This window comes from Miniopterus schreibersii, assembly GCF_964146895.1.
Source record: "Miniopterus schreibersii genome assembly, chromosome: 17".
NCBI lineage: Eukaryota > Metazoa > Chordata > Mammalia > Chiroptera > Miniopteridae > Miniopterus > Miniopterus schreibersii.
In genome coordinates, this window is record NC_138117.1 from 41,328,300 (window position 1) to 41,344,877 (window position 16,578).

The window sequence follows — 16,578 nt, forward strand, 5'->3', positions numbered from 1 at the left end:
AACCTTCAAAGATCCTTAGAGGCCTCCTACTCCAAGAAGTCTTCCTGATTGCTTCGGAGTGGGGGCCCTTGTCTTGTTGTTGGACCGGTCTGTTTATAGCTCCATCCCCCCAATACCAAGAGAAAGGAAAGTATGGACTTTCCGAAGACAGAGGCAGAGTTGCTTTATCTAGTGTGTCCAGTGCATCGCCAGCGGCCTTCCATGGAGCATCAATCCGGGAAGTGAGTGAACCAGCTGACCCACCAACCAGCCAATCCACCAGTGGGCCAACCCTCGACCTTTGGGTGCCCTGTGCCACCTTCCTTTAGTGCATGGTCTGAGAAGCTGGTTGAAGTTGGGGGCAGGGGATGGAGAGCACGAAATGCTGGGGTGTCTGAAGCATCGGTGAAGGATTTAAGCTGAAGGAGACTGTTTCACGCTGCTGGGTTTTGTTTGTTGGAGTAGCAGGGCTGGGAGGAACTTATCTATTCCTAGACCTTCTCTATAGCTCTTCAAAATGAGATGTGTCTGCCCAGCCAGTGTTGCTCAGTGGTTGAGCATAGGCCCATCGACCCATGAACCAGGAGGTCACAGGTCGATTCCTGGACTGGGCACATGCCTGGATTTCAGGTTCAATCCCCAGTAGGGGGCATGCCAGAGGCAGCCAATCAAGGATTTTCTCTCATCAATGATGTTTTTATCTCTCTCTCCCTCTCCCTTCCTCTCTCTGAAATCAATAAAAACATACTTAAAAAAAAAAAAATGAGCCACATCCATGAAACACCACAATGGATACATGAAGCATGGGGTGGGAGCCAGCCTGGTGGCAGCAGGAATGCCGGCCACTGGGACTTTGCTAGGCCCAGGGGTGCAGTGGTGATTAGGAACCAGCCTTTGCAGTAGGACTAGCAGTATCTGAGTAATACAAAATCTCACTGCTTTCCTATTTCTTTCCAATCTCTGGGAGGGCTAACTCTCACCCTAGGTCTGTCCTAGTCACAGATTTTGTGAAGGGTTGTTCCCTGAAAACCAGAGCTGTCAGCAGCCCGAGTTACCAGTGAGGGTTCTGGACTTACTGCACTAGCCGGGTCCTGGGGTCCAGTGAGCCAGGATGAGGCCAGCCTCCATCAGGCAGCCCTCCAACTCTCACGTTGACTCCTGGGCTCCTGGGGTCCCAAGGCCTTGAGACTAGACAGGATTCTGCTTTGAACTAGACCCTCCTGACACCTCGGCCCACCTGGGGTCACGGCTTCACCTCTCTGAGACTCGGCCTTCTTATCTGTGAAATGTGGACCTCAAAGTCTGGTGAGAAATGAATGAGATACTGAATGGAAAATTCCTGATGCCATGCCTGGCACATGGTGAGGGCACAGTGGATTTTAGCTTCTCTATGTGCCACCATGGTTTGGAGTATTATTTATTATTTTCCTCCCTAAATCTGTTACCTCTCCCCATTCACAGGTCAGAAACACCCGATCATCAGTGCTGGCTCCGGCTCCTCTCTTGACTGAGTCATCTCAGGTAAGTCACTTAATCCCTCAGTCCATTTCCATATCCTTTAACAAGGATCATCTCCTACTTTAGGAGATTATTGCAAAATTTAAAAGAAATGCAGGGGAAGCACCTCGTATGTTGCAGGGTTCCTTAGGCATGATCTACAGATGTTGATGCCCTCTGGTCTCTATCTCTCTCCTTTATTCTGAGATATTTTCAACACACCGGCTCACTGTGTCAGTGCGTTCAGTGTGGCACAGCATGCTAAGTAAATGCTCAGTAAAAATGCCTACAAAAAGGGGGGACACTGCAGTCTTTGCTATGTGGAAAAAGGCAATCATCGCTTCCCAGGAATAGAGATAACATCCAGGTTGATTCACCCAACCTCTCACTGGATAAAGAACCCTCACTGCCAAGGGTTTCAAACCTCTAGGTGCCAGGCACGGAATCCACTACCTGCCTGTATTCGTCAGGTAGCTGTCAGGAAGTTCTGGCTCATGCAAAGATGAGGTCAGAGAGCAGAGGGGAGCTGAGCACACGGGTTTGGAGTTGGACACGTGGTCTGAGTCTCGGCTCTGCCACTACCCAGCTCTGTTACCTTGAACAAGTGACTTGCTCATCTGTGCTCAACCTCCTGCTCTGTAAAACACAGCAAGTTACAGTCCCTGCCCACAGGGCTATTTGTGAGAATTGGATGAAATCATTGATCCAAGGGGATCAACCAATGTCGACGTCCTGAGGATGACCTTCTTGGGCACGACCCAAGCATGAAGTTCATTTGACAAGGACTCTCTGGAGGTGGACTATCTAGGCATTTCCAATGATCAGAATGAGCTTATTATGTTATAAAATTCTTTGGCAGATGTAAATATTCTGTAATAAAATATCCTTCTCAGCAAGGGAGGCTCCTGCCACCAACCACTTGGGCCAGACCAACAAGCTTTACTCTATAACACTGAGGTGGCAGCAGGTGGCTATAAGACAAGGAGTTATAACAGTCAAGTCTGCAGACCTGGGCAAACCCACATGGACCAGGCTCTTGTCTACAGGATTTCTAGGAAAAGTACAGCTCCGTGGCTCCATGGGACCAGGGACTCTCAGGAGCCGTCTGCATGGAGGTGTCCACACTCGCAGTGGGGCTCCTCGCTGCTCTGATGAACACAGCTGCACCCTTCAGCAGCTAGGGAATGCCGATTTCACTAAACATCTGTCTCAGTGCTGTGGCCACGAACACGACACACAAGCCTCGCAGTTCCCGCTTTATTGGCACAATGATCAGGGATCTCGAGGTTGAAACCCAGGACCGATGCAAACCCAGGGCTCATGAGAGCCTGTACAAACAGGGGCTTGAATCAACAGATAATGATTTCTTGTCACGCCCCTGACTGTGGAAAACTCTCTCTAGTCAATAACATGAGGAAAGGCTGTGCTTACTGCTACTTGTTTTTAATAAAATGTGTGATGTCCATCAAGGCATCTCCATGTGTAGAGAGATAAAAGGTCCCAGGCTTCCGCAAAGGTTTGTTCTCTTTTGTTTCCCTCCCTTGCTCGCATGCATAACCCAGGTGTTTTCTGACATCAGCGGGTGTTTCAACACAAGAAGCGAGGAAGGGGGTGAGCACCCAAAATCCAGGGCCCAGCCTCACCCAAAGTTAAGACAAAGGTGTAAAGTAGAGACAGAAAAGGGTCCTGCATGCTCACTGCGGTGAGGCCGTTCTTTCTGAACCGGTGAGTCTTGCCCCGTCTGTTTTGCTCACAGCCTTTCCTATCTCTCCCCCATTTGAGACCTGAAGCTTGTAGCCAGACACCTGGGCATCCAGCACGCTTTGCCGGGCGTCAGCAGAATTCTGCTCACCTTTGCGGGGCCTTTGCTGCTCATGGAGGTGGTGTGCACAGTTCTGAGTCTATTACACTCACAGAAGGACTCATCCTGCCTCAAGGGCCCAGCAGCTGCCTCCACCTCCCCCACCTGAGTTGTGGCCCCTGCACCAGTGAGACACACACCCAACCTCTCTGGCTCCTTCCAGAACCGGAGGAGGCAGTCCTGGTGGGATGAAAGGTCAGCCTCTGGGGTCAGTGAGGAATGGATTCGATTCCCAGAAAGTCACTAACCCTCACAGTGGCTCAAGTTCCTAACTTGTAAAACAAGCACCCGAATAGCACCGACCTCACAGGACAGCTGTGGAAAGGGAGTCAGAGGCGCACCGGGGCCTCCGCAGCGCTGCCGTGGGAGCGCCCGGTGCTGACCGGAGGCCCTGCATCGCATCGCCAGTAAGAGAGCCAGTAGTCGCTGTGGCCCTCGCGTACTTGGGATGTGGTGAGTGCGACCAAGGACCTGAATTCTTCATTGTACTTCATTTTAATTAACTTAAATTTAAATTGACATGTGGCCAGTGGCTGCCGCCTCGGACAGTGGGTTAGTACTCTGCCAGGCATAGTGAGTTCTCAACAATGTTGCTGTTATTAATACTGTAATACAGTTGTTTGGACAAAAAACCACACCTATCAATTATTGAGAGCTCCAATGCCCCATCACCACTTTCCAAATGCACACACGTGATTTTAGCATTTACCTTAACCAAGAGACGTATGTCCTCAGGAGACAGCCGTGAAGGGGGGCCCTGCCAAAATAAAAATAAATGAATACAGATACACACACGCACAGTGTGTCCCACACTTCCTCAGACAGCTGAGGGCCTGCAGGTAACTCACCGGTGCCGTGCATGGGGCTACGGGATGCACGCAGCCCCGTCTACACCCTAAGCCTGGGAGCTTCAGACATAGGACTCTCCTGAGGCAGGGACTACTGTGCAGGCTGCCAGTCCTCGCCCAGTCTGACCGATGTCACACTTTCTGGTCCCCAGTCTCCTGCTGGCTTCCTCTCTCTTCCTGGTGGTCCCTCCTCCCCACTCCCATTAACACCTTGTGGTCACATGGGTACTCTGGAAGGTGAAGGGGTAGACTGCCATGGATTCCCCAGGTGAGTAGAAGCTGCTGCCATCAGTCATTCACAACCTGGTATGAATTTAAAGCCATTTCTTCAGCTCTCCCAGGTGCAGTAGCACTTGAAACCTCATCTGTCATTATAGGCTGAAAGTCTCCAACTCCAGAAAGGGGATTTCAGAAACTAGGAGTAAGTACAAAGCCTCTGAAGGGATATAGGAGTCGCAGGCCACTGAATTCACCTGCAAACCCACTGTGTGTCGGAATGGATTGTTATGATTGTGGTCAGCGAGCCCACGGCGGGTGGAGGCCAAGGTGGCATTAGGGGGCAAGCAGCACAGGCTGGGAGGGAAATGAGGATGAAAAGGCAGTGCAAAGGGAAGACAGAACCTCAGGCGAGAACTGGAGAGTGCTTGCTGCCTTGCCCGCCTGTAAACTTTGTAATGGGTAAGGAGGCTCAGAGCGCCCGCTCTGCAGAGGAAAGGTGGTGCGTGACTTGCAGAACGTGGGCCGGTGGCCACCATCGGACCTGTGGTGGCCGGTTTCTTCCCATTACGTGATTATAAACCCAGCCTGGCATCTTGGGGAGGCTGAAACCCAGACAATTCTCCTGGCTGCTCCTCTTGTCTCGACCCCACAGGGTTCATGCCACATCCTGTGGCTTAAAAAAGCAGGTGATGGTGGCATCATATGAGTCTGCACAAGATAGCATAACCTTGGCAGTGGCTGGGACATGTTCAAGTCAGTCAACCTTCTGGGCTACAGGAGGACACCTGAGAGAGGCTGGGGTTGGACTGACTCAGGCACAAAAGAAGTGACCGGCCCTGCGGGACAGCTCCCTGAGGTCACGGCTACCGAAGACGAAGCAGAGGCCCCCCTAGTTATTGGCAGCAGACCCTGGGAGGAAGGCGAGCCTTTGCCGTGTTAACTTCCTGAAACTTTAATTTAAAAAGGGGGCAGGGGTTTTATTTTGAAGCCTCGTAGTTTGCCCAGGGAAGTTAATAACGTACAGGAGCCATGCTGTCCGGCCGGGACATATTTATGCTGCAGGCACCGTGCTCTTTGGCATCTGTCAGGCTGTCCTCTGAGCCCTTTGTGTAATTAGTGAGCTGTACTGGACACCACGGCCGGGCACAGTCCAGGTACAGTGTGGCCTCCAGGCTAATTTAATTAATAACTTTGTTCTGACCCATTTCTACAAACCTCACAGGATAGGGCTCAAGAAGACCCACGGGAGCAGGGTCTGGGGGGCGGCCTTCTGAAAGTGGACGCAGGATGTGTAAGGCTGCCACGCCCGCCCCAGGGCCCTCAGTCACACACACGGGACAGGGGACAAACAGGGGAAGTGTTAGCATGTGCGCCGGCCTGATCCTCCTGCCCCGGCTGTGCCCACCCACCAGGACACAGTGGAAAGTGCCCAGAGGTTCCACGGCCAGCGACTGGAGTGGAGGGAAGAATGGCCCCTGCACACGACGTGGGGCAGGCCCACGGCACTGCTCCCACCCCAGACCTGCCTGTGGATCGTGCCCGGGCTGGACTCCAGGGGAACCCACAGCTTCGAGGGGCTTGTCCTTGTCCGCAGGGTTTACCTGAGTGCACTCCCTCATCCCCTGCCTTGCCCGACTCCCCACCAGAGGCTGTGCCTCTAAGAACCCAGCCCGAGAGGGGCCCCCTGGCTCAGGGACTCTGTGGGGCAGCACTGGGGAACACTCCAGGTCCCACCGCCCACCAGGGATGGTAACAGTGCAGTGGAAGCCGGATCCACAGGCCTGGCTTGTCCAAACCCTGCACACTCCAGAGAAAGGTCTGGCTGGGCAGCTCCTGAAGGGAGCCCCAGCTGCTGAGTGTCTCTGCTCACCTGCCCTCGGCCCACGCAGAGGGTCTGTGCTAACAGTGAGATCCATGGCAGCCGGACACTGAGCAGCTAAGCTCAGCCATGCTGGAGCTCCATGCCTCCACGGTCACCCCGAGAGGACGCGGGACACCGAGGCGTGAGGGGCATCCCGCCCGCCACACTTCCTGCCTCCCAGAGCCCTCCCTGCTGCCTCACGGGCCTTCAGCTGCACAGGGCAGCAGGGGAGCTCAGTGCTCCCAGCCCAAGTTCACGGGGAAGGACGCCTGGAGCTCAAGCCCGGCCCTCCTGGAGGCAACCCTACCCACCACTCCTATTGGCCTTGGCTTTGAACCCAAGACTACAGCTCCATCGGTCCCTTCTCCCTGTCACCCTCACTTGGCTCTGAAAACAGACATAATGGTGGCACCAGCTTTCCACTGTGGTTTCTCTCTGGGCAGCACAGCATCTCACATTAGTGTCCCCTGCCCATCTCACATTAGTGCCCCCTGCCCATCTCACATTATTCCCTCTGCCCATCTCACATTAGTGCCCCTGGCCCATCTCACATTATTCCCCTCTGCCCATCTCATATTAGTGCCCCCTGCCAATCTCACATTAGTACCCCCTGCCCATCTTACATTAGTCCCCTCTGCCCATCTCACATTAGTCCCCTCTGCCCATCTCACATTATTCCCCTCTGCCCATCTCATATTAGTGCCCCCTGCCCATCTCACATTAGTGCCCCCTGCCCATCTCACATTAGCCCCCTCTGCCAATCTCACATTAGTGCCCCCTGCCCATCTCACATTAGTCCCCCTGCTCATTTCACATTAGTTCCCCCTGCCCATCTCACATTAGTGTCCCCTGCCCATCTCACATTAGTCCCCCTGCTCATTTCACATTAGTTCCCCCTGCCCATCTCACATTAGTGCCTCCTGCCCATCTCACATTAGTTCCCTCTGCTCATCTCACATTAGTCCCCTCTGCCCACAGGTTTAGAAGAAGTCCCCCCTAAAGGTCCCTTGAACCTCCTAAGTGGCACGTTATTCTCACTGGAGCCCTGACGGGGCACCAGAGTTCACCCAGACCTGGGAGGTGACGTACTGGTTTGCCGGGAGGCCCCTGCTCGCCTGGACTGCCTGGTGAGCCCTAAGAGAGGGAGAAAGAGAACATCAACTGTGCTAAGCACATGACCCGCTCAGAGAGCCACACCCGCCCCCAAGCTCCTTCCACCCGGTGTAACCCAGTGGGAAAAAGAAACCTGCCAGCCGCAAAGATGGCACTGGCCAAATTCACGGATTCCAATCTCAGCCCAACACTGAAGGCCTCCCAGGAAATGCCCCGGTGCAGGAAGGAAAGCTACCCCCCCTCTGACTCCCATCAAGGCACAGAATGAAAGCAACGCATGCACAGAGAGTGTACACACACGTGTGCACATGCATGCACGCACATGCTCTCTTAAACGTCTGCCATCCCTTCCCAGACACAGGGGATGCCCAGCAGTTCCAGGGAGGGGCTCTCCTAATGGACCGGCGGCGAGGAATCAGGCTGAGGGTGGACTAGGTAAATTTGTGTGGAGGCAGGAATCAGAAGGTAATTTGCATCTCTGAATTGGAACCCAAGGACAGGAAGGGAAAGGGGATTCCTGCTCCTGTGTATCATGAACTAAAAGTAGAGACAGGTTGATGCGTCTAAACAACTGATGGGACTGCCATGGTGCTAGACAGCTGGTCCCTAAAACTCATCACTGTCAGGCATCCATCGTGTCCACGAGCAAGAATCTAGTGGCCTCTATGTGCCTGGTGTGTTGCTAGCCCTCAGGACCTACAGATGCGTCAGACACACGGCCCCTATCTGCTCGGAGCCCAGGTCTGTCTGAGCAGAAGCTAGACTGGGGAGACAGCGTGGGAAGGGATGCATCCCCTGTGAGTGTCGGGCAAGCCTGGGGGCTCCTGCGAAGGGAAAAAGCCACGCCCGGAGGATCAGGAACAGTCCATGGAGAAGCTGGGCCTGATTTGGGCAGAACGGACGCCTGGACATGAAAGAGAATAGACTGAAAAGCAGGGCTGTGGTGTGGGACGCCCAGGAGCTCCCTGGGCTCTGAAAGCACAGCACAGAAGCAAGGAAATAAGACCGCACCAGGCAAAAGTACAGGCCACATCACCAGAAGGGCAGCCCTTTCGCTGTCCCCGGCGAAGGGGCAGTTTCCCGGGCTGGGTTGGGGAGGGCTTCCCGGAGGAGTCTACGATAACCTGGCTGAGCCCGGACCACCTCTCTCCACTTACGTCGTGGCCAGCTGGTCCCTGGGGGCCGGGGAATCCAGGTAAGCCTCGGGACCCCTGAGGAGGGAGAAGAGAAGACGCCCACGCAGGCTAAGCTGAGAAAGCCCCTCCTTTGACGACACCTGCCCTCCTTGCGTAAATGGCCTGTTGCTCTGAGGAACTTATGCACCTGGTGCCACACAGCACCCTGCTCAGAGCACACTCATTTCCCTATGCTTGTGGGCGTGGGTGTGGAAACGTGCAGAGAAAACGTGGAAAACCTTCCCCGGGAGCCTTACTGCGCAGGCCCCATTCCCAGGCCTCCGCCTTGAGGGGAAGGGATGGTCACACAGTGATCCGGGCCTCAGCTCGGACCCTGGCTTCCCCTCTGTCCTGTGGATAACAGCCCCAGGGGGAGTTGACATGTGGGAGGCCCAGCACAGTGCTCAACACTCAGATGACAGTTATTTTTATAGGACCTTTGGCACAAATATCTGTCACTTCCTGTAGGAATTTTCCTTGAACAGCTGTGCAGGTGGGAACAGCTACTTGCCTGGCAGGTGCTGGAATTGCGTCACATGGCTGCTCAGGGCTAATCCTTTCTCTTCCGGGCCTCACAACTCTCCCCTCCGCACTGGCCTCCAGGAGTCCTACCAACCTTACCTCTGCTCCGCTATCTCATGCCTACCAACTACCTGCTCGGAGCCTCAGTTTTCTCATCTATAGAAAACAGGTATAAGACCTCTCTCCTCCTTAGCCCAGAAATCTCACGAGTGAGCAGAACTGAACGTGAGTAACAGGGCAGAAGGCACGGCATCCTCATAGTCAATAAGGGGCAGCTCCACCTGCACTGGGGCAAGTTTACAGAAATTCACCTTTTGCCAGTATATGCGAGGATGTGCTGGCATCCGTGGCTGCCAGTCCTGAGAACTAACTCTTGCTGGGAGCCCTCCTGTGGCCTTTCGTGCATTTAGTCTCTCTGATCTCCACACTGGGCTAAGGGGCTGACAGGGCCCACCTGACAGGCTGAGAAATCCCTCGTTTGCACATGGCATGTGGTTGGGGCTACTGAAGCCAGGACTCAAAATTAAAACTTCTGGTGATTTGACGAATCCGTTAAACCATGGCGGTTCTTCTGTGATGCAGCGATGCCAGACTCAGTCTGCCCAGCTACCACGAGGGCGTGTGGACAAGTGACCCCACCACCCTCTTCCTGTCCTACCACTGGCAGATCAATGCTCACATGATGGGGGGCTGCACTCCTAATGCTGGGGGTTCTACCTTAGGTCCTGACTCCCCCAGTTTAAAACTGCTCTGATGACAGCAGAACTGCTCCCATTGAGGCTGGCCCTTTATTAAGCCATACTTACCGGGGGTCCTTTGTCTCCTGGGGGTCCAGGAGGGCCCTGGAAACAAACAAACAGTAAGTAAGCAAAGCAGGACCGAGGTGTTCATTCAAACGTGCTACAGTTTACTTCTCAGCCAGGTCCTTGATTGTCCTTAAAGGAGAAGCTAACTGCCTCCCACCTTTAAGCCAGACAGTCACCCTCTCACCACCCACCCGTTAACATTACAGACTGTCACACCTTCTCACCACCTCCCACTATTACACATGGAAATCTTCCCAGAACTGCCTCCGATTGCCCTTGAACTGGTACCACCCGGTTCTGGCTCCCATTGGTTCCTGACACCTGAGCCCATCCCTAGTCTGTAGCTCTGGTGAGGGGTGGGAACCAGCATCCCAGCATCCTTGCGCTGCACCCCTTTCCTGCTATGGTCAGGCTGGGGACACAGAGCCAGACTCCCCAGTGTGGCCTGCTGAGGCTTTAGTGATGCCCTGCCCCCTCTTACAAGGGGGTGCACACACAGGCACACACGTGCACACACAGGTGCACACACGAGTCTGCATTCCTACAAATTGCCCAGCCTAGAATCTGGCTTCCATATTGCACCTGAGTCATGCGCATGGACTGAGGCATCTGTGCACGGTGTCCAGTCCTGCTGGGAGCAACACTTTCCCTTGGACCTGAGCCTTGGCTCTGCTGGGCTTCTGCGTAGAAGACCCTGCTCTGCCTTCCACCCTGGACACACTCGCTTCACGCTTTGGTTCTCGGCTGAGATGGCACCACCCTTGGAGAGCCTTCCCTGCTTTTCCCACGATGCCCGTTAGAGGTGGTGCCCACCCCCTGTGCACTCCGTCTAGGGGGTGTTGCCTAGTGTCACCATTGCTTCTCGGTCATCTCGCCTCTCACGCCATGTGGGGGCAGGCTCTAAGCTCCCTGCTCAGCAGTCTCTCCTGTTCTCAGCATAGTGCCCCCGCTTGGCCAGAACACAGCAGGCGGCAAAGGCACTTCAGCAAAATTAACATGTAAGAGCACAAGGAAAACCTGGGAATCACCTGTAATCACCCTTTCTCTTCAGTGAGGACCAAACCAATCAAACCAAGGCCCAGAGAAATCAAGGCACCTGCCCAAGTCACACAGGGAGTCACACCAGACAGGCTAGTCCCGCCTCCGGCTCCCGGCCCAGTGCCCCCTGCATCTCCCTGGAGCAGAGCCCCTGAGAACCTCCCCGATCCTCGCAAGAGGGAGAAGAAACCTCACACACTGCACAGGCATCTGGCAGAAGGATGAACCAGGTAACCCGAAAGCCTGCCCATTAAATCCCCCTAGAACTGCCCAATGGACAGAAAAAGCCGTCCACACAGATTCCCAGACCATTAGGAGCCTAAGCTAGTGGCCAAAGACAGGAGTTATGAAAATTCAATATGGTTTCACCCACCAGGGAGGCTTTTCATCCAAGTGGAAGAAAGACACCGAACAGCTGATTTACAGCCTCTTGGCTGAAGGTGCCAGTTACCTCTCAGGTGGGATCACTTGGGCAGGAACATATGTTGAGGGCAATGCCAGCCGGGCCTGACCTAGGAGGCGGGGTGAGTTGTGTCCACCTCTGCCACCCGGCTTTCTGATTAAGGGCTTAATCCGGTGGCTCCTTAGAGAGCACACTGGGACACACAGAGACCCACTAAGTGTCAGGGGGACCACACCCCAGTTGGAGTTCTGCAGTTTCACTTATGATCAGTTTTCTATGCTCAGGGGCTAGTTCCTGTGACTCTCAGAACCCAGACTGCAGCAGACAGGGCTCATCACAAGGAGGTGCTCACAGATAAGAGCCTGAACTCCTGTTTCTTTGCTGCACCTTTTGCCATGTTCCTTCCAGTCACCAAAAGACAGAAAAAATAGCCAAGGGCAAAAGATGAAGTGGAGGGTTTTGTTCAATTCTCTAGCTGAGAATTTCTTTTACGAAACACAGACTAAAACTAGACATTCCCGAGGGGATTCCACAGGCTTCTCCCATGGTTTCCAGGGACATTTAGGAAGGTACAGGGCCACCGGCTCCTCCTACCAACTTGAAATGAGCGCCCCTTGCCGGAACAGAAGAGAGGTGGCCATTGCGGGTGGGGAGGGTTCCAGGGAGAGAGTAGAGGCCCAAGACCGGCTCTGGGACACAAGACCACAGGGGGAAGGAAAGGGGGCTTCATTGGGTTTGTTTCACAAGTGAAACTGTGGGTAATAAATCAGATTCCCTTCCCAGTTCCCTGAGGGGCGAACAAAGAATGTGTTAATTATTTCTGGCTGTGGTCTGCATTTCTTGAAAGAAAACCAAGCAGGGATTGGCCATCCACCACTCTGGTTTATTATATCCGGGTCACATTTAATGGGGTGACACTGGACTGTGCATCTAGGTTAAGATAGTAATGAAACAACAACAATACGTGGGGAGTTTGGACATGATGAGGCTTAGCAAGAGCGTTTGACGAGGACCAGGCATTTGAGTTTCTTTTAAATAATGGTAAGACAGATGCTACAGACCGAGTGTCTGTGTTGCCCCAAATTTGTGCACTGAAACCTAATCCGCAGTGTGATGGTGCTGGGAGCTGGGGCTGTGGGAGGCGACTGGGTCCGGAGAGCTCATAAGGGAGCTCGTGCCCTTACGGAAGAGGCCTCAGGAGCCCTCTCACTATTTATTCCATGACGCGAGGACACAGAAAACACCACCACCCAGGAACCACGCAGAGGCCGCCAGACACCAAATCCGCCAGCCCCTGGACCTTGGACTTGCCAGCCCCGGAGCTGAGGCCCGTGTCTGCGGCCCGTGAGCGGCTCGGTCTGCTTCCTTTTGTGGCAGCAGCCCCAGCGGACTGACAGCCTGACTGTCGAGAAAAACAAAGTGCAATTCTAGGGCATTTATAAGGCGCTGTGTCTGCAGCAAAGAAGAGACTAAACGGGAAGATGAAACCCCAGGACTGAAACCCAGCTGTAAATCCTGAAGGTTGTCCTTCCGGACAGGGTCGGAGGGGTCGGGCAGGGGTCGGAGATACGGGAACCACAGTCCTGAGAGCCTACCCTCTGCGAGTCACTGTCTAAACTTCAAATGCGGTGGACGGGCTTTGAGGGGAGTGTCCTCCTAGAGGTGCGCAGAAGATACCCACAGCAATCTTCGACCTGAATGGGGTCTGGATGGCATCGATTTTTATAATCCCTTACAGCTCAAAGGTTTTACAGTCGCTAACGTCACCACCTTTAGGGGCCTTGCCAACTCACGCAGAGCAGACTGATGTGACTTATCCCCCAAACCACCAACTTGAAGGCCACGGCATAGATTTTATTCTGGAGGCCGTATCAGCCCCTCCTGCTTGCACCATGTCCTCACCTGTGCACTCACTGGAGGGAGGGGGGATGGACTCAGGTTTGCCTGAGCTCCACGGGGTCATGCATCGCACCCCCTCCCCAACCAGCTCAGGTTTACCAGCTACGACTCACAATTTTTGCAAACTTTGTCCAGGGTCCTTTTTAAAATGAGTTTTGTTCTCTCCTCCTTGAAACAGACAAGTCTTAGTCTCCCCAAAGCCTAACCCCCACTGTTAGTAACAGTGACAGCCACAGTGGACAGACCCGAGGACCAGTGACCCCTGCAGTGAGGCCCAGGGTGCACCTAGGGGCCAGCAGGGCGGGGCTGGGTGGCCCCAGAGCAAGGAAGTGCTGCACGAACAGGACTCACAGGATGACCGGCCACCCCGATGCCCGGGGCGCCACGACTGCCAGGAGAGCCAGGGATCCCAGGTGCACCTCGGTCCCCCTAGAAAGAGACAAACAAGGTCAAGAGGTCAGTTCCGGGAAGGAGAGGGCCAGGGTTCCCAGGGGGTCATGCTCGTCTCACTGTTCCAGCTGCACCCCCAGGAGGCCCCCCAAAGCCTGAACTCATCACACCCCTACAGTTTCTGCGAAGCCCTCGTCCTGCCCAGGCCAACAGGCAGGGACCACGGCCACCAACTGTCATCACGCCCTTCAGGGCTGACCACGCCCAGCCTCTCCCTGGCTCCAAACCTGGTCGGAGCACTGTGATCCCCTCGGTGTGACCACAGTTCCAAATTTCACTGTGCTCCCTCAAACCTCATGCCTTCATCCTGACCGCACCCCAGATTTGACCCTGGACCCACACTTCAACTCAGTTCCTGTATCGCCGGTAGGTGAATTCATCAATTCATCAATAACTTGCCAAGGACATATCTTTTGTGGGTCACTTGTCCAGGGGCTAGGAGTGAAGCACTTTGCCCCAAGCACAGTGGCTAATAGAGCCCGGGCTAAGTTCTGTCCTCAGTGCTGATTAGCTGGATGTAAACCGGGCCGCGTCCTGCGGCTTCTGTCTTCACAGAGGGCGGGACACAGGGCGCTGCCACGGGACGGCCGCTCACTGAACGCGCTCAGTGCGGTGGCCGCCGCACTAGCCTCGGCGCCAGCCCGGCCGTGGGGTGGCCGCCCTCGTGCCCCTGGCTCCCCAGCTTTGCCGGGAGGGAGGAAGGGGCAGGAAGAGAAGGGGGAGGGGCGGTGCCTGCCGTTGCCGTGGAGGGAAGCGCAGCAGACACGCCTTCTTGTCTTTCAAAAGCCCCAGCCTCTGAAGACACCCGCTCGGCGCAGCCCAGTGGGCCGCACAGCCGGCCGCCCCGACAGGCTCTGCACGCCTTCCCCCCGTGGGTTACGGACAGAGACATTTCTGGGGCGCCCGTGTTAGCGAGCTCGGTTCGCGCCGCCCGGCACAACACGGAGAGTGCTGTGTACCTACAGTCTGCAAGCTGCCCCCTGTTCAAATTCCAACAGAAACGGAATCCAAAACACAGCCGCGTGGACCCGGCAATCCTGCGCGAGGGTGAGCGCCCGCGTCGGCCGCTGGCCTCAGCCAGGCGCAGGGAAACGCAGTGACCTCGGCCAAGCTACGTCCTGCCTCTGGCGCGGGTGCCCTTGTGTGACCGATGGAGGGCCAGTGAGAGGCTGCGAGCAAACGGCTGCAGGCAGGCCCTGCACCGCCGGGCAGCTTCACTAGGCTGCTCGTGCTTAAGCACAAACCCGTTAACAACCAGGCCACCCTCCAGGCCCACGGCGGGACGCCTCCTGAGAGCCCCGCAGCCTGACCCGCGCCCGCCTCTGCCAGGCCCCTCCTGAGAGTCTCTCCCAAGTCCCAGGTGGTAGGCGCTGCTCCTTTGGAACCATGAGGTCTGACTCACTCTGGGAAACACGAGACACCTGGGGCTGCTAGAAAATCTAACCTGTATCATGGGAAGGGGAGAGGGCAAGTCAAGAAAAAGGCAGACATGGGGGGAAGTGTCATGAACTGAGAATGAACAGGATCAGTGTGCCAACACCAGCATATTGCAGTGGGAAGACCGGGGAAGACCTCGAGCTGGCAGTCCTCTCGGCCCAGCCTTGGGACAATGGCAGCTGGTCCTATGACCTGAGTAAGTCCCATGACCTCTCTGTGCATTAGGACCCTCATCAATTAAAAAAAAATAGAACAGTCTCCCAAATTCCCATGTATCTCATAAAGACTCACTTAAAAAACAGACTATAAAACATTGGGTATCACAGGTACATTATTATTTTATCAACAGAATTAGGAGACGCACATAAATGTCAGAGAACCCACATCCCTTTGCACCTCTGTTTCACTTTAAAAGAGTCAGCGTAGATTTCCTTACTGTGAGTTTAGGTTGTGGCTGGGCTCTGCTCTCCTTCCCAAGGCTGCCTTGTGCACAGGAGCAAAACCTCACTATGTACCACAAGCTACATCACGCCAACGACCGAATGCGTATTCTTCCAAGCTCTTTACTCAGTACCTGCTTCTCGCACAGGCTCCTTCGCCTGGAGAATGTTCTTCCATCCCTGCTGTAAGCTTCGGAACACCTCCCCATCCACCAAGACTTGGCCCCCTGATCCCATTGCCATAAGCCTGTGCCTGCCCTCTTCTCTGTCCCCTTGCTGATATTTGCCCATCTCTTCATTAATCTTAGCATGCCACCCTCCTGTTGTGCCTGTCTGACCCTCTGACTTTAATGAAAGCCTCTTAAAAGCAGAAACTATCCATTCATTCATTTGTACTTATTCACCAAGCATTTGTTAAGTACCTAAAATGCGTCAGACCCTATGCTGGGTACATCATGCACACACTTTTGCATCCACAGAGCCCAGCGCAGGGCCTGGCACAGGGGCAGCCTTGAGGAGCAATTTCCTGGGCGCAGAATGAGTGAGTCCATCATCGCTCACCTCCTGTTGGGCACTAAATTCTGCCTTTGACCAAAACCAGCTCCTTCCAGAGGAGGGAGCGTGATAGAAAGATGCCCCCTGCCTAGCCTGAAAGCCGAGTCCCTGGCTGACAGTTCTAGTCTCGGGGTGGCCTGGCCCATCTGTATGCTTATGGCCCATTGTGAGGCTCACGCTTCCCCCAAGCGACTACATTTCACAGCTCAACGGACTGAAATGGTGAGAACATGGCCTGAAGAAAAGAACAAAAGACCTTATGCTCTGTCATCAGAAGAAAAAGGCTCATGATTAAGAAAAAGGGGACACAGGTGCCAGAATCGGCAACACTGGCTCGAGCATCTGTTTGGACTACAGAATCCTGGGCCAGTTCAACAGTGTCCGGGGAGGAGGGAGGGAGAAGCGTGGGCCGTGGGAGGAGAGTGGCATTTCCTCAGCAGCAGCTCCCTGCCATAGACCTTTTCTCTCTACAGCA

General features: G+C 54.6%; 1 protein-coding gene across 2 annotated transcripts in view; it reads right to left on the reverse strand.

Annotated features, from left to right (window-relative positions):
* COL22A1 (collagen type XXII alpha 1 chain) overlaps positions 1–16,578 on the reverse strand; it is a 197,501-nt gene that overhangs the window by 41,133 nt on the left and 139,790 nt on the right. For both annotated transcript variants that reach the window (XM_081116359.1, XM_081116358.1), the window contains 5 exons: positions 13,573–13,650; positions 9,882–9,917; positions 8,536–8,589; positions 7,355–7,399; positions 4,047–4,094 (listed from right to left, as the gene is read on the reverse strand). In XM_081116359.1, coding sequence (XP_080972485.1) covers positions 4,047–4,094; positions 7,355–7,399; positions 8,536–8,589; positions 9,882–9,917; positions 13,573–13,650 — 261 coding nt within the window. The remainder of the gene's footprint in view (positions 1–4,046; positions 4,095–7,354; positions 7,400–8,535; positions 8,590–9,881; positions 9,918–13,572; positions 13,651–16,578) is intronic.